The 18,056-nt window shown below is 46.1% G+C and overlaps 1 protein-coding gene across 8 annotated transcripts in view; it reads right to left on the minus strand.

The window, feature by feature from the left end:
- Positions 1–18,056, minus strand: part of Pde8b (phosphodiesterase 8B) — a 227,246-nt gene that overhangs the window by 7,208 nt on the left and 201,982 nt on the right. For all 8 annotated transcript variants that reach the window (XM_016000316.3, XM_016000315.3, XM_042261646.2 and 5 more), the window contains 6 exons: positions 17,859–18,023; positions 14,056–14,101; positions 13,527–13,662; positions 12,398–12,596; positions 2,286–2,503; positions 889–1,009 (listed from right to left, as the gene is read on the minus strand). In XM_016000316.3, coding sequence (XP_015855802.1) covers positions 889–1,009; positions 2,286–2,503; positions 12,398–12,596; positions 13,527–13,662; positions 14,056–14,101; positions 17,859–18,023 — 885 coding nt within the window. The remainder of the gene's footprint in view (positions 1–888; positions 1,010–2,285; positions 2,504–12,397; positions 12,597–13,526; positions 13,663–14,055; positions 14,102–17,858; positions 18,024–18,056) is intronic.

The raw sequence follows: 18,056 nt of genomic DNA on the forward strand, positions 1-18,056 counted from the left end.
TGGGTCAGTAAGCTTCCTTCTTCCATGGTGTCTGCCATACTTCCTTGGCTGGGAGTGAGTTCCCTGGTCAGAATTAATGCTGCATGAAAGAGCAAGCGTTTCTGCCTTCAGGTTCCTGTCTTGAGTTCTTGCCTTAAGTTCCCTCAGTGAGAGACTGACCTAGGACCCAAATAAACCTTTTCTTCCCTAACACACTTTTTGTCAGGTTATTTTATCACGGCAACAGAAAAGAGATACTAGACGTGTTTCCCTGTAGTCCTCAGATGGTGAGAAGAGTACAGGTCTTTGAAGCATTCTTTAACTTTGCAATCCTAAGATCAAAGGACAAAAAGTATGTTGGGTCTCTGCCGCCATTCATGCTAGTCTTGGCTCAAACCACCATTCATGCTAGTCCCAGCTTGAACCACCATTCATGCTAGTCTCAGCTTGAACCACCATTCATGCTAGTCCCAGCTTGAACCACCATTCATGCTGTCCCAGCCTAAACCACCATTCATGCTAGTCTCGGCTCAAACCACCATTCATTCTAGTCTCGGGCTCAAACCACCCTTCATGCTAGTCCCTTTTGAACCACCATTCACGCTAGTCTCAGCTTGAACCACCATTCATGCTAGTCTCGGCTCATCTGTGGGCTCCTACTATTACATACTCTGGGCCTAACTCCCTTTGCCACGTTATCTCAGGGCCTTTCTTTCAAGGAGCACGACATTGCAGTAGACAGCTGTCAGTCTGTTCTCATCCCCGAGAAACACAAGCGCCTGGACTTGCAGTCCTTTCCCAGCTCTAGGCTGATCATCACCTCCCATTCCAAAAGGAGGAAAGGCTTTGCTGCCGGAGCAGGCTCTCATGGAAACACACTGCTGTGTCCTGTTACATAGGGATGCTCACCTCAGCTGCCAGGGGCTTGTTGATGCTGTTCACAAATTTGTTCACGTGTTCAAAGTGCTTTGTCATCTCCGTGGCCAAAACCATGTCGATAATAGCCTGGCGTAGCGTTCGGTAATGGTTCCTACATAAGAAGACAAAGGTCCCGGTTCACATCATGTCCTAAGTCAGAACGGCCCTGCTGCCATGTCCCCTACAACCTAGGACACAGCGGGGGCAGAGTCAAGTGACTCCTGACCCCAGGGTCCGTCTGGTCATGCTCCCAGTAAGCCCAAGTTGTGGATGCCGTTCCGTGTTCTCCAGGACAGCTGACTCTTCTTCACACGGATGTTAAAAGAAAGCACGTGTCATGTGGTGGACAGTTGTTTCCAAAGGACGTTCCCACCCCTTCCTTGGCAAACACTAGGACGAGGAAGTAGAAGGGAGGGGCAGACCAAAGTGGCAGCCTGATGACATGTCTGCATTCCATGCAGACCGATTCCCACCGGAGAGAACTGCCACGCTTTCTTCTGATAGTCTAGAGGAAGCTTTTCCTTTTCTCTAATTTTCTAGCCTGGCAATTGATAGATGTTACTGTGGTTGGAGCAATGGCCCAAGGTTATCAGAGAATTCCTATCTTTTACTAACTTGAAGAGGCCGAAGGAGGAGCTAAGCAAATTGGCTCCTGAGAAGAAATAATTCTCTACAGGTCCTTGATACTGATAGAACTGAAGTCCAAATTAGAACAACCATTCTCCATAATTTCATAGGTTTTTCTAGAGCCTAAACTGATATGTTCATGTAGACAACGTCATGAGACCCAAGTGACCGCCCGGCCTTTGCCCAGGACTGCCCAGCAGCTGATGTGTGCAGGGAAATAGTCACACACATGTTGCTGGCAGGCGAGAGTTGCTCTGTCTCATCACATTGGGTTGCTCTCTGCAGAGGAGACCAGACAGGACAGGGAACCCTGCCCAGCTGGGCCCCAGCATCTTCACTGAGAGCTCCTCCTGAGGAAGGGTGCTTACTGGCCCAGATTCAGCTGGAAATGCAGGGTGATGCATTGTCTTTGAGCCACAGAAAAGATGGGGTGCCCTCCTGGGAAGGTAAAAATACCTGGCAGACTTGTCAGTACCCTGTCAACAGTCAGGTCGTGCTTTGCAGTGCATAAAAAACAAAAACAACAACAACAACAACAATTTATTTTCATGGACTTTCCGAAGACTAAAAAAATGAGTTTTTAAAACATGAAAAGCAGCCTGAAAAGGACAATTAAGTTTAGGCGGCAAAGCTATTTGATAATCAATCCTATGCAGTGGATAACTGTTATTTCCATCTTCGAGGAAGCTGAGTAGTCAGAGAAAACCTAGTTTCCCCTTTAGCGTCACACACCTAAGCACAGGAGTCCAGCGCTAACGTACCTGTCAATGTTCTTGAAAATGTTGCACTTGGTGTCCTTGACCGTGAGCTGGAAGGCCAGGGCGGTGTGGTGACTCTCCAAGACCGCGGTGTCGTTGTAGAGCACAGCCAGCTCGCTGCCTGCGTTACACAGGAAGGAATTGGTCCTTCCGGGGTGATCCACGTCGTGGACCGTCGCAGCGATCAGAGCAGCCACCTCATCCAGCTGGTCCAGGCTGCCCTGGGAAAAGGAAAGAGACACCGAGCATTAGCCACGGGCTCCTGGAGACAACACCCATCTCTGTCTTGGGGCTGGAACTTCGAGAATGGTCTTTCAGTTTCCTCCTAGCCATAGCTGAAAGGTGGCCTTGGGCACATGCTGCCACCTTCCTGTGCCCTGTGTTTTCTTGAGACCATGGGAGCCAGAGCTGCAGTAACCCTGGACTCTTCATCTAGAGCTCATTTGCTGGCTTTGTGAGAAAGAGGCCAAGCAGGCCTTTTGGATGGCTGCGGTGACCCTCTGCCATGAGGGATAGAAAGTGGCCGGCATCACAAACACTCTCTTGGCTTCTGCAAGCATCTTGGAGAGCTAGTTGTAAACAGCACAGATAACTCACACGTTATGTGGATGGGGCAGTGGTCAGAGCTTAGCAGTGAGGCAGGAGCCAGGTGGGGCTGGGCAGCAAAGGCAAAAGGAAACTCACCGGAGCGGAGCTTTCACTGAGCTAACAGGGAACACAAATGACAGAAAGTGTTTTTCTTAGCTTGTAGGCGAATAGAAAGCTGGCAAAAGGGGTGTTACATAAGACACGGTATTGTGAGTTCAGTATCAGATGCCTAAAGGTGCCAGGTATGAAGCTGAAGCGGTACTAACTTGTGAGATATGCTAAGGGGAGTCCAAACACTCTGAGAGTGTAACCACAGGGCTGGGCAGATCAGGGCTGCACTGACCATTGAGCATCTTGTGATGATGGGAATGCCCTGCATGTGTGGTATGCAGATAAACCCTCATCACACATAACCCTGAGCACTTGACTGATGGCTGGGCTAGTGTGAGGAAGGGGCTGCATAGCTTTACTTAATAGCCATGTATGGCTAATGACTACCAAACTGGCCAGCAGAGGTCTACAGAATGGCCAATGACGGCTTTCCTAAGAAAGTGATTTTCATTGCTGAAGCATGATGGATAAGCAGCAGGCGATGAAGTAACAAGTGGCTAGGGACAGAAGTCTAGGCGAACAGAATCCCAGATGAAATTACCGAGACAGACAAGTGCGCCACTCGGGGTGAACAGTGAACCAAGAGGGAAGGAGGCCTCAGGGAAGACTAGCCAGGGTTGTTGGTGGTCTCAAAGTTCGTGGGAGGGAACACTGGGTAAGGAAGACTAAACCTGAAGCTCAGCTCTGTCCAAATGATGTCCTCAGGCCACCTCACACCACCTGCTGGTGCTGGTCTGGGGTTATAGTGGGACTCTCTCGAATGTTCTCTCTCTCCAGGAAGGGAGTCACGTCCACCTTAAACCTTAACCTCACAGAGCAGGTAGGATTCCTGGCTTGGCCCAGCCAGCATACCAGCTTTCCCGAGTGAGCAGCCTGGGTGTTCCCTGGGAACTTTGCATGAGCTGAAGACTAGAGGGGCCAGGGAATGAAAGCATTAGGTTCTCCTCAGTGCTGTCAGAAGAGGCCACCATAAGCTAGAGGTGTAGCCCATTACCTCCAAGCTCAGAACCCGGAACGGCCCCGACTTGTCCCCTGCTGTAAGTGACTTTACCTGAGCAGTGAGGACACAGGGCCCTTGCTGTGGGTCTCAGGTGGTTTGGCTACGGTAAATGCAGTTCTGATGGAAGTCCCGGCCAACCCTTTTTTCAGACTAGCCGATGGGAGAGATACTAAGTGGCTACAAAATACAAATTGTACTGTCCAGACCTGCCTCTCCTCCAACCTTACACTTATTTAACCCCAACAATGCAATGGCATTGGAACTTCTACTGAGCTACCAATCATGTGTCTTGTCCTACCGTTTTGTGAGCACTGACCATACACTGTCTGATAAGACATGACTGGGAGGTGAGGCAAGAAAACCAGGCAAGCTCACAAACAAGAACAGAGGAGAAACAAGCAAGACCGCCCACGCATGCGTGCGTGTGTGTGTGTGTGTGTGTGTGTGTGTGTGTGTGTGTGTGTGTGTGTGTCAGAGAGAGAGGGAGAATGAGACCCCAAACCTGCAGCTAGTACAACCCCAACTCTAAGCCTCCAGACACAACAAGGACATGGCTGCATTGTTCTTTACCGGGAGAAATTGACCTTCCCAACCCTTCCTTATTCAGATCGTCACTCTGGCCCAGATAATAAACAGGGCGCTGCTGTCGAGGCCTATCTGCGTGCAGTCGGCTTCAGGACCCAGGTGAGAGCAGCCAGAGCATGTGGTCTGCAACCTCTTCTTAAGGGGTCTGGCCACACTGGCACATTGGCTCTGGCTAGGTTGATGCTTTGTAATGGTAGTATTCAGAAGTTTCACATTTATGTTAATGTCTAACAACAGAGACTTCAAAACTAATCAGAAGGGACAAAGAAAGATACTACATAGTTATTAAAGAAAAATACCACCCAAAAGAACAATTCGAAGTATTTATACACCAAACACAGAACATCCAATTTCATAAAAGAAACACTGTTGCATCCAAGTCACCTCTCAACCCTAACACAGGGACAGTGGGTGACTTCACACCCTCATTCTCACCAATAGGTCACCCAGACAAAAACCAAATAGTGGAACTCTGGCATTAAATAATATCCTAAGTCAACGGACCTAACAGACATCTACAGAACATCCTCCCCAAATACTGAGAATATACTTTTGGTCAGCAGCCCATGGGACTTTTTTGCCAAAATCGACCGCATATTGGGACATAAAGCAAGTCTTTTGCTTCCTTTTTTTAAATTACATTTTTTACTTTACATCCCAACCACAGTTTCCCCTCCTTCCTCTCCTCCCGTTCCCTCCCCCCACCTCCCTTCTTACCCTCGCCCCCATCCACTCCTCCTCCACCTCCATTCAGAAAGGGTCAGGCCTCCCATGGGAGTCAACAAAGCAGGGCACATCAAGATGAGGCAGGACCAAGCTCCTCCCCCTGCATCAAGGCTGGGGGAGGCAGCCAACCATAGGGAACAGGTTCCAAAAAGCCAGCTCAGGTGCCAGGGACAGGTTCTGGTCCCACTGCTAGGGATCCCACAAACAGACCAGGCTACACAACTGTCCCCCACATGTAGAGGGTCTAGGCTGGTCCCATGCAGGCTCCCTAGCTGTCAGTCTAGAGTCTGTGCTCTCCCATGAGCTGGGGGCAGCTGTCTCTGTGGGTTTCCCTGTCATGATCTTGACCCCCTTTGCTCCCATGATCCCTCTTCCCTCTCTCCGACTGGACTCCTGGAGCCTGGCCTGGTGCTCGGCTGTGGATCTCTGCATCTGCTTCCGTCAGTTACTGGATGAAGGTCCTATGATAACAATTAGGGTAGTCACTGATTGGATTATAAAAGAAGGCCAGTTCAAGCACCCTCTCCACTATTGCTACGAGTCTTAGCTGAGGTCATGCATCCCTCCATAAAGCAAGTCTTAACAGAAAGAGGGAGACTGAAATAACTTCTAGCATCCTATTTGATCACCATGGGATAAAGTTGGACATCAACAACAACAGAAACAGCAGAAAGTACACAAATTCATGGAAACTAAACAACACAATACTGAGTGAAAATTGGATCAAGGCTGAAATTAAGAAAAGTTTAAACTTTTTAGAATAGAATTTTGGAATTGAAAACAACATACCAAAATCTATGGGACACAATGAAGGCAGTTCTAAGAGGAAAGCTCACAGCACTGCTACATTAAAAAACAACAATAACAACACCACAAAACAGGCAAGATCTCATATTAATAACTTAGTGATACACTTGTAAGTTTTAGGAAAACAAAACAAAACACCCAGAAAAAAAATAGAAGGGAAGAAAGAATCAAACCCAGGGCTTAGATCAATGAATATAAATAATAACAAGCACACAGACACAGAGAATCACTGAAACAATGAGTTGGTTCTTAGGGGAAAAAAATCAACAAGATTGATAAAACATTAGTTAAATTAACAAAAAAAAATCCAATTTAATAAAATTAGAGATGAAAAGGGAGACATTAAAACAGACACTGAAGAAATTCAAAGACTTATAAGGACATACTTTTAAAATCTGTATTTTGCCAACCAGAAAAACCTCAAAGAAATGAATGAATTTCTTTCTTTTTGGGGGGAGGAGGGTGGTTTCGAGACAGGGTTTCTCTGTGTTGTTTTGGTGCCTGTCCTGGATCTTGTTCTGTAGACCAGGCTGGCCTTGAACTCACAGAGATCTGCCTGGCTCTGCCTCCCGAGTGCTGAGATTAAAGGTATGTGCCACCAACACCCCGCTTGAATTTCTTAATATATATAATCTAACAAGTTAAATCAAGATGGGTAAATATTTTTAAAAGATGGTTAACCCCTAGTGAGATAGAAGCAGTAATGGAAACTCTTTTAACTGAGAAGAGCCCAGGGACAAATGGATTCAGTGCAGAATTCTTCTACCAGACCTTCAATGAAGCACTAACACCTCCCCTCCTCAAATTATTCTGCAAAATAGAAACTGAAGAAACATCCCCCAGTCCTTTTTATGAAGCCTTATTGCTAAACCACATACAACAAAAAAGGAAAATTATAGATCAACCCTTATGTAAATAGATGCAAAAACTCAATAAAACAATTGCAAACTAAATCCAAAAACTCACTAAAAAGATTATCCACCACAATCAAGTTAGCATCATCCCAGAGATGCAGGGATAGTTCAACATATGTAAGTGCATAAACATAACCCACTACATAAATAGACTAAAGGATAGAACCGCATGATCATCTTATTAGATTCAGAAAAGGCCTTTGACAGAACCCAACTTTTTTTCATGATAAAAGTCCTGGAGAGATTCAGGATATGAGAGACATATCTCAGTAAATAAAGGCAATTTACTACAAGCCCACAGCCAACATCATTATCAATGGATAGAAACTCAAAGCATTTCCACAAAAATCAGAAGCAAGACATGAATGTCCACTTTATACCCATTCAATATAGTGCTTGAAGTCTTAATTAGAGCAGTAAGAAACAGAAGGAGATCAAGCGGATACCAACAGAAAAGGAAGACGCTAGAGTATCCTTATTTGCAGGTGATATGGCTGTAATACATAAAAGATCCTAAGAACTGTCAGGCAACTTCTAGAGATAAAAATGTTGGTCAAAGTAGCTGGATACAAAACAAGCAAAAATCAGTAGCCTTCCTGTATGCAAATGAGAAACACACTGAGAAAAAAACATGGGAAACAATACCTTTACAAAAAGAAATGTGAGCTAACTAACCAAGCACGAGAAAGACTTGTCTAATAGAGACTCTAAGACACTGAAGAAGGAAACTGAAGACATCAGAAGACGGGAAGCTTTTCCATGGTCATGATGGATAGAATTAATGCTGTGGAAACGGATGTCCCACCAAAATCAATTTCAGAGTCAATGCAATCCTTATCAAAATCCAATGCAATTCTTCATAGAAATGAAAATATAATCTTAAATTTCATGTGGAAACAACAAATACCCAGGATAGTAAGACAATCCTGAACAATAAAAGAACTGCTGGCAATCTTACCAACCTGATCTGAAGCTGGATTACAGAACTCTAGTAATACAAACAGTGTGGTCTTGGCATAAAAATCAGACATGTTGAGCAGTGGGATCAAATAAAAGACTCAGTCCTAAGTCCACACACCTACGGACACCTGATTTTTGACGGAGAAGCCAAACACACACACTTGAGAAAAGACACTGTCTCCAACATATGGTGCTGGCCAAACTGGGTGACTGCATGTGGAAGAATGCATAGAGATCTGCATCTCTCTCTCACTCTGCACAGAACTCAACTCCAAATGGACCAAGGACCTCAAAATAAGCCCTGATACCCTGAGCCTGATAGAAGAGACAATAGGAAACAGACTTGAACTCACTGGCACAGGAAAAGACTTCTGAATAGGATCCTGAAAGCATAGGTATTAAGACCAATAATAAAAAGGACTCACGAAGTTAAAAGCTTCTGTATAGCAAAGGACACCATCATTTGAATAGGCAGTATACAGAATGGGGGGAAAACTGTAATAATTATACATCTGTCAGAGGGTTAGTACCTAGAATATACACAGAACTAAACAAACCTGAACATAAGAAAACAACCCAATTTTTAAAATTCAGCATGGAACTTAATCAGGATTTCCATTGCTGTGATAAAATACTGACCAAAAGAAACTTGGGGGGGGGGGGGGGCGGGAAGGGTTTACTTTATAACTTTCAGGTCACATTCCACCACAAGGGAAGTCGGAATAGGAACTGATGCAAAGGTCTCCATGACTTGCTCAGCCTGTTTTCTTATATAACCCAGGATCACCTACCCAGGGGTGGTACTGCCCCCTGGGGGATGGGCCTACCTCCATCAATGGTTAATTGAGAAAAAGCACTACAGATTTCACACAGGCGATCTGGTGGAGGCGTGGTTCTCAATTAAGATTCTCTCTTTCCCAAATCGGTCTAGGTTTGTGTCAAGTTGACAAAAACCCACCAGGACAGAGCTAAACAAAATCCTCAAGACATAAATCACAAATGGCTCAGAAACACTTCAATGTTCAACATCCTTAGCTGTTAGGGAAATGCAAATTAAACTACTCTGATATTTCATCTTACCACAGTATCAGAATGGCCCGGATCAGAACAAATGACAGCTTATGCTGGCAAGGGTGTGGGGAGAGGGGAACACTTATTCATTGCTGGTGCAAATGCAAACTTGTACAGCCACTATGGAAATCAGTGTGGAGGTTCCTCGGGAAGCTGGAAATAGATCTACCAAGAGCTCCAACTATACCACTCTTGGGCATATACCCAAAAGATTCTGCTTCTAACTCCGGAGATACTTGCTCAGCCATGTTCATCATTGCTCTATTCGTAATAGCCAGAAATTGGAAACAGTGTAAATGCCCACCAGCTGACAGATGGATAATAAAAATGTGGTACATTTACATAATAGAATATTATTCAGCTGTTAAGAAAACTGAAATGTGCCGGCAAATAGATGAAACTAGAAACAATCATCATGAATACGGTAACTCACACGCAGAAAGACAAGCAGTGCATATTTCCTCTTGTATATGTGTGGAAGCTAGCTTTTACACCTTTAGATATGTGTGTTTCATTTAGGGGTGAGGAGAAAAGAAACCATCAATCTCTCCCACCTAGAAGAGCCATGAACTATAATAATGTCCCTTCTGGCAAGATACGCCCACCGGTCCAGTACTGGCGCATGCTATGGGAGTAACCAAACACTTTTTTTTAAATTGGATTTAAGGCCCAGTCCATAAGAAGGAATGCATATCTGACACTGTTAATGAGCCCCAAACCTGAGACTAGATGTAGGTCCTGAGGGGAAGCCTATTTCTATTATTCTGCTAAAGGAACGTAGTAATAAAATGACTCCTAATGACATATTACTATACCCACAGATTACTCAACCTCCTACTGCCTCAAGTAGATGGTAATTAACACAGAGACCCACAGCTGGACAATGTACAGAGAGTGGGAGCCTTTGGAATACTCAGCCCTCAATGAAATGGTTCTATCATTCCCTGCCCCTCAAGGCTCAGGGCTCTGTGCTAAAGAGGAGGCAGAAAGATCTTACAAGTCAGAGGTGGCAGATAACGTAAGGAAACAATGTCCCCCAGACATGGGGCTGATGCACATATGAACTCACAGAGACCATGATAGCTTGTGCAAGACCCGCACAGACTCAAGCTAAACAAAACCCCGGCATGGAGAAGGGGAAGTGGACACAAAGGGTCTCCCTTTCCCAAGAAGCTATTCGCTGAGAAAGGAAAAATCAGTTTTCTCCAACAGATTGGTAATGAGTCTATCAGCCATATTCCAGGGCAGGCCCCATGCTCAGAAGCAGGTGGCCCACACAAATTGGGCTCCATGTTTTGTTGTTTTGTTTTTAAGAGAGAAAGAACATAAAGTTGGGTGGATAGGGGGGTGGGGGAGGATCTGGGAGGAACTGGAAGAGGGGAAAGAATATGATCAAAGTATATTGTTTGAAAATTTCAGAGAACAGATTTTAAAAAATTAAACTTAACTTTGGCACTGGGAGTGGAACTGAGTGGCCGGAGGCATCAATCCCCAGAACTCATAGATTATATTTGACTTTTATCACCCCTAGGAGATTATAGGGACTGATGATGCAAAAAACAGGAACGAATACAGTTTTCCTGGCTGACATTATCGGGGCAGGAGGTCTAATGAAGAACCCCCAGCAGGGACTCCCACTGCAAGTGCATCTCGGTGGACTGGCTGAACTTGGGCTGAACTTGGCTGCCGACAGCCCAAGTCTTCCAGGTTCCTTGCTCAAGTCTCCCGGGTTCCTTGCCCAAGTCTCCCAGGTTCCTTGCCCAAGTCTCCCAGGTTCCTTGCCCAAGTCTCCCAGGTTCCTTGCCCAAGTCTCCCAGGTTCCTTGCTCAAGTCTCCCAGGTTCCTTGCCCAAGTCTCCCAGGTTCCTTGTTCAAGTTTCCCAGGTTCCTTGCCCAAGTCTCCCAGGTTCCTTGCCCAAGTCTCCCAGGTTCCTTGCTGAGCTGCACTTTTTGAATCACTGGCAGGAACTGCTGAAGCCAGGAGACATCTTTTGAATTGTAAGTGGGTTGCAATTAGTCAGAATCTCGGTTCTGGGGCTGTTTGAGAATTTCAGACTCTGGGACTCTGAGGAAAAATAGGCAGGGGGATGACAGCGACACATCCTTTACTCTGCAGCGCACCTCGTCCAGGTTTCCGACAGAAGGGCTGTGAAGGGAATGTCACCTTCACCTCAACTCCAAACTGCAGCAGCGGCAGGATCAGTCCCGCCTTGGTGCTAGTGACCGGGTCTCTGCTCAGCTAGTGGTGGGACCTCGGCTGTGTCGCATCTCATCTCATGTGTTAGAACCCACAGCAGGGATTCAGAGGGGTGTGGCTCCAACAGGTGTTTATTACAGACACAGGCGGATACCATGATCATCTATCTTTCTGTTTTCCTTCCTTCCTTTTTTTTTTCAACCTTCAAATGCATTATTATTGGAATACATTCTTTGATGTATTGTATAACTGCCAGGATGAGTTTTTGGCAAACCTGAGAGGGACGCTCTACCCATTTCTGTTCCTTCTACCCATTCCACTCTCTCTTAAGTACCAGGGTCTTAATCCCTTACAAGCCCTGTTCCAAGAAAATAATCCAGTGGCCCTCTTCACAGATTGATGTTCCAGCATTACATCAACAGAATGTCTACTAAGAACATCTTTGCGGGGCTTGGCAGTGCTGGGAATCAGGTCCAGGGCTGTGCGCATGTTGGGCACAGGCTGCATCTCTGAGTGACACTCCCAGTCCCACATTTTAAGCTCTAGTTTGAACCACAGCAAGGGAATCAGAGTGTCACTGTGGAAGCTGAGAAAAGTTGAGAAGAGAGGGTGATGAATCCTCCCAGCTTGCCAGTGGACATGTGTAGGGCCACCCTAAAACCAGTACCTTGTCACAACAGCGCTGAACCCCAAATAAGACTAAGTGATGTGAGACTCACAATTAGGCAAAAGTCACAGATACACACACCCACACCTACCCAGAATGCACATCGGCCCGGGGAAAGCTGTGTGGTTCCTATTAGGAATGTAACATACCGTTCAAATTCTGACACTAGAACTTAACCCTAAGTCCTAGCAACAGAGTGCTTTAAATGAAGTCTGTCCTGCAACCCCATTTCCCAGGGCCGGTAAATAGTTAAGTATGGGTTCATGGATCGGCCACAGAAAGGGCAGCAGCACAGTTAATATTTTAAGCATTTTAGAGTGGAGAGCTAGGGGAAAGTTCTGTGTCTAAAACAGTTTTATAACGTACTCCCCCCCCAAAAAAACCCAACCCTCTTGTCAAATGGGTTACAATATGTCTAATGTGTTTGCTAAGCGTGAGTTCCTGGCTCTCCACCCTAGCAGACAGCTAGACAGTGATATCCGGAGTCTACCTTCACCCTTTCCTTTCCAAGGAAGAAAGCCGTGGCGTGGAGGACATCGGCAGCGTGGGTGGAATTGTGGTAGGCATTGGAGGAGTGGTAATTGGCTTCGATCACTTGCAACCAGGCCCGGAGAGTGGTCTCGGTACAGTTTAAAAATTCGCATACTCCAAACCGAGAGAAGACCTTTAAACCCAGGTACACCAGCGGCCTGAAAACAGGAAACAAACACGGGGTCACTGAGTTCAGGGGTCCAGAAAGTGCTTCCTCTAACGAACGGCATGAGAGAATGGAGGAGTTCGTGCGTGATCGCTCAAATGTGCTCCGGGCACCAAAACACTGGCAGCGTTTCCAGCTCCTTCTTTGCAACCAGGCGCCGCCTGGGAGTCAATCCAGCTTATTTTTGGGTTATCTGTAAGTCACAGAACCTCTGTTGGCCCCTTTCCACCTCCACTTCCACAGAGTCCTGCGTACGCTTTATGCCCTGAAGAAGAGCCTGAGGGCAAAAGGGACGGTTTGCATGGTTTCAGCAGAATCACCTCACTTAGAATTATGTCACTGCATAGGTGAGTAGTTAATACTCCACAGACCAACATCCCGGGAAGAAATGCCTTCTCCTAAGACAAAAGAAGCTGCTCACCCTGCTGACGGGATGCGCTCCAAGAAAATCTATGCTACTATCAAATCCCTCTGTGGGGTGGGTGGGTGGGGAGAGAGAAAGGGAGAGAGAGAGGGAGAGAGAGGAGGGAGAGAGAGAGAGAGAGAGAGAGAGAGAGAGAGAGAGAGAGAGAGAGAGAGAGAGAGAATATGAATTACAAATTTTTGTTGCCCAGGCTAGTCTTGAATCCCTGGGCTTGAATAACCTTGCCTCAGTCTCCCAAATAGCTTATGTGTACGACTGAACCTGAATTCCAATCCATTTTTATAGGGCAGAGGGATGAGAAAACTTCAAACTCCCAGCTCATGGGCACAAAAAAAGTAGCGTGAGGAAGTGCATGCCGGTCCTGTACCTTACCCACAGATACCTCCTCTCCATACAAGAGCATATTCAGGACACATAATTCCATCAAAGTTTCTAGATATGAAGGCTTGAGCGTGGCTGTCACCCCCCTCCCCGCCTTCAAGCAGAGATGTCGCGTACCTTTTATGTGTAACTGCTTCCAGTTCAAAGATATTGAAGTCCCAACTTTCCTCATTATCCAGTAACTGGGCGATACTAGGGGGGACATCATTGATGGTTATAGGCATCGAAAGGTGACTGTGACTCTGGTGTACATCTGAGCAGACATAAGGTTACAGGAGGCAAGTTAGGTGTGGATTCACCAGTGTCCTAAGCATTTCATTATCTTTAGGGGGGCCACTAGAAACAAAATCTTCAACTTCCACTGGTAGGGAGATTTTCATACCAGGGCTCTCCTCGTGTTATGAAATCTCAAGGCCATAAACAGAAAAATAACTCTAAGGCCCATTTAAATGTATGGAGAATGGCACTTCTTATCTAGCAAGGCTCTGAGAAATCATTTTAACCAGGAGGCCTCAGACCACAGAGAGGAATAAACTCATGAGACCCATTGGAAGCAACACCAGGACCATCACGGAATAGGCACAACCCTGGACGTGGCACAGGCTGAAGCTCAGTTATCAGTAACAAGTGGCACACGAACACTTACTCTTTGTGAACACATACTCATTCCCGGACAGTCTTCTCAAGCCGTCCTGGAAGAAAGAGATGCAGTTAGATGCATGCTTCAGACCCATCATCATGCTCTTAAGCTTGTTCCTTAGCAAGAGGCTGAACCCTGACTGGCCCAAGCTGCAGTCCAGGACAAGGTAGACTTTGGAAGAGACAGGGGCTCCTCTATCTTCCATAGTACTAGTCCCAGGGGTGAGGGGATGGGGAGAAACAGTCAGTCATGAGTGCCAGCAGGACTCACATCTGAGCTGTGAGCTGGCTCAATTTTTATGGCCACTTTCTCTCCTGGCATTGAAAGGCCACATAAATGGAAGATCACGGAAGTGATCTTACTTTGGATATGTGTGAGTTTGACCTGTCCAAAGCCCCTTATCTGTACCAAGACATTTTTATGAACTCGTGTATACATCGTGAAAAGACTAAGAGCTACATTTGAAGGGAAGCCTTGTCACGTCTTTTTAAACACCGGGTCTTTTTTTTTTTTTCTTCTAACTACGTTTTCTGCTACAAAGCATGGGCATTGCTGCTAAGCTCTGAGAGACGTGCTTCTGGAGCTGAGGTTTTGAAGATCTTGAGATGATGGGTGATCTTCACCGTCAACTTGGGTGGATCGAGAGACCTACATGAGCTATTAGTAAAACGCAGCTGTGCAAGCTGGAGACTTCCTAGAGCTAAGTAGATCAGGAGGCTCTGACCTGAGAGCTGGTTCAGTCCACTGACAGATTCAAAAATCTGAATGTTAACTATCGAAACTGTTGTGAGGTAGCAGAATTGTGCAAAGTGGGGCTGGCCATAGGCAGGGGGAAGTTGGTCCCTGGGTCCTCGGGGAGTCTATCATACCCTGGCCCCTGCCTATCACTGCTCACTCTGCTTCCTGTGCACCATGATGGACTGACCCTTGTGCAACTCTAGGCAGAAATACTTCCTTTTAAGCTGCGTTTGTCCTGATCATGACCACGACATGGTCATGAGGGTAAAAGTGGACAGGGTTTCAGTGCCCCGCCGCTTGCTGGAGCTTGAGCTTGAACCAGTCCCTGGATGATCTCGAACCTGTTTCTTGCCTCTGCTTCTGTGCCTGATTCCCTCGTTACTTAAATCCTTGTGTAAAAGTTTCCTGGAATTGCTTGTTATCCCTAGAAAATAAGTGCTAACGTTTAAAGTAGCATTAATTAATACAGGACTCCCTTGAAGTCACACTTTGGATCTTTGTGCAGAGATCTTAATCTTCAGAAACAGATGAGCAGATAAAAAACTTCAGCCACAACTGTTCCGCCTCTGCAGCAAATGTGCATTTCTTGTTTTCCTCCACTTCCCTAAGCCTCGTCCAAATGAGGTGGAGTCCCGCACTGGCTCCTCCCAGCATCATCCAGACAGGAAGCACAAGATGGTAACAGCAGTGGCCGGGTGGAGGTGGGGGAAAAGCTTGTTCTCGTTCACAGAGTCCCTTGGTTATAGCCCTGAAGGGACTGCCCCTGATCATCACTCTTTAGAAACTGGATGGGCCAGCCAGTGTCAAGCCTACGGATCAGAAACAACAGAAGGCCACTCCAAGTACGGGTGTGAATGGGCTGGGCAGCCTGTCAACCCAGCTTTTGGAGGATGGCTAGAAAAAGAAATATGTAGAGACCGGGATAACTCAGGGTCATGGTTTTTCCCTAGAGAATCCTCCTAGTTCAGCTTCTGAGGAAGGAGCATGATGAAACGTTGGACTTTCCTTCTTCAGTTGTGGACAGGTGATGTTCAAAGCCAAGAACACAACAATAGGGTAAAGTGGACCTTAGCCATCGGCCTCTGGGTCCACAGCCTAGTTATGTCTCAGATTACCGGCAGGCACGGTCCTCCCATGTCCCTGCTTTGAGTCCAAATAGCACCATTCTGCTTCTGTATGATTAGAAATGGAACTTGAGCCGGGCGTTGGTGGCGCACGCCTTTAATCCCAGCACTCGGGAGGCAGAGGCAGGCGGATCTCTGTGAGTTCGAGGCCAGCCTAGGCTACCAAGTGAGCTCCAGGAAAGGCGCAAAGCTACACAGAGAAACCCTGTCTCTAAAAACCAAAAAAAAAAAAAAAGAAAAAAAAAGAAAAAAAGAAATGGAACTTGAGCTGGGCAGTGGTGGTGCACACCTTTAATCCCAGCACTCAGGAGGCAGAGGCAGGCAGATCTCTGTGAGTTCGAGGCCAGCCTGGTCTACAGAGTGAGTTCCAGGACAGACAGGACTGCTTCACAGAGAAACCCTGTCTAAAAACAAAACAAAATGGAACTTGGTTGTGAACTTCTCAAAGGACAGAACTGTCACTGGAAACAGGTATCATCTAGACACAAACCCTTTCATTAAACAGTCATTTCTTGGAGTCCTCACAGGGGTTTATCTACAGAACCATCCTAGTCTTAGTAAACCCAAGGGACCATAAGCATCTTCTGTAAGACAGAATCATAACTACACATAATAAATGTACATCCTTCTGTGTAAAATCTTGGGATTGTTTATTGCATCCAACAGTACAAATGCATCTACTTGTTCCATACAAATGTACCCCCTTCCTCCTTCTATCTCCCTCCTCCCTCTCTCTCTCTCTCTCTCTCCCTTTCTCCCTTTCTCTCTTTCTTTCTCCCTCTTTGCCTCTCTCCATCCTGTCCTCCCTTCCACAGAGTCTTACTGTACATTGCTGTGGAATGTCCTGTATGCTGTGAATCTATGTTGCTATGATTGATTGATAAATAAAACACTGATTGGCCAGTAGCCAGGCAGGAAGTATAGGCAGGAGAAGGAGAGAGGGGAATTCTGGGAAGTGGAAGGCTAAGGTGGAGAGACGCTGCTAGCCCCCATGATGAGAATCATGATGCAAGATACCTGTAAGCCACAAGCTACATGGCAACTTATAGATTAATAGAAATGGGTTTATTAAGATGTAAGAACAGATAGCAAGAAGCCTGCCATGGCCATACAGTTTGTAAGTAATATAAGCATCTGTGTGTTTATTTGAGTCTGAGTGGCTGCCTGCCTGGGCGGGAGTGGAGATAACTTCAGCTACAGTGCGTTTCAGGCTGGCTTCAAACCGTTGGTCCTCCTGCCTCAGCTTCCTTGGGTGCTGGGATAACAGGTGTGTGTGTGTGTGTGTGTGTGTGTGTGTGTGTGTGTGTGTGTGTGTATGTGTGTATATGTGTGTGTATGTGTGTGTGTGTATATGTGTGTGTATGTGTGTGTATATGTGTGTGTATCTGTGTGTATGTGTGTGTGTGTATGTGTGTGTGTGTGTGTGTGTATGCCATGCCTAGTGCAAGTGTACACTTCTCAGTCTCTCACTCACATTTCTGTTCTCTCTCTCTCTCTCTCTCTCTCTCTCTCTCTCTCTCTCTCTCTCTCCAGTTGGGTTGGTTGAATTCACGAGATACAGAGCCTATTGATTGGGAGGGGCTAATTGTATAGACACAGTCTGATGCTCAAGGAAATGCAGCTATAACCTTCAAACCCAGCCCTCTAATTCAGACAGAGAAGACCAAGAAATGGGAGTTTCTCTGGTATATTTAGTCCTCAGTCATCTGCCAGTTTCCCACTCTAATAGGACTTCTGAAGGTTCTTTCCATGGCTGTGGTTAGTCAGCTGGACAGATAAGCATCTTAGATATGACCTAAAGAAATTAACAAGCTGCCTCAAGCTATGCTGATGCCCATCTATACAGAGGTGCTTCTGCTACATGAGGCCACAGTGCAGTGTGAAGACTCTAAAGGCTAGAGGGTATTAGCCACCATGCTGCATTTCTGGTTTTTCCTTATCACTTACAGTCATCAGACCTCCAACAAGATCACTGGTGTGAGGGTCTTCATCTTTGGTTCCCAGCTGAGGGGAGTACAGTTCTGTGGTCCGTAAAATTTCTAGAACTCTGTCCAAGGCTTCTGCTACTGTAACTGGGCTGTTTTCTTGAGCTGCGTTGATTATATTTATAACCTAAGAAAGCCAAAAGAGAAAGAATAAACTTGA

The sequence above is a fragment of the Peromyscus maniculatus genome, chromosome 15 (assembly GCF_049852395.1).
Source record: "Peromyscus maniculatus bairdii isolate BWxNUB_F1_BW_parent chromosome 15, HU_Pman_BW_mat_3.1, whole genome shotgun sequence".
NCBI lineage: Eukaryota > Metazoa > Chordata > Mammalia > Rodentia > Cricetidae > Peromyscus > Peromyscus maniculatus.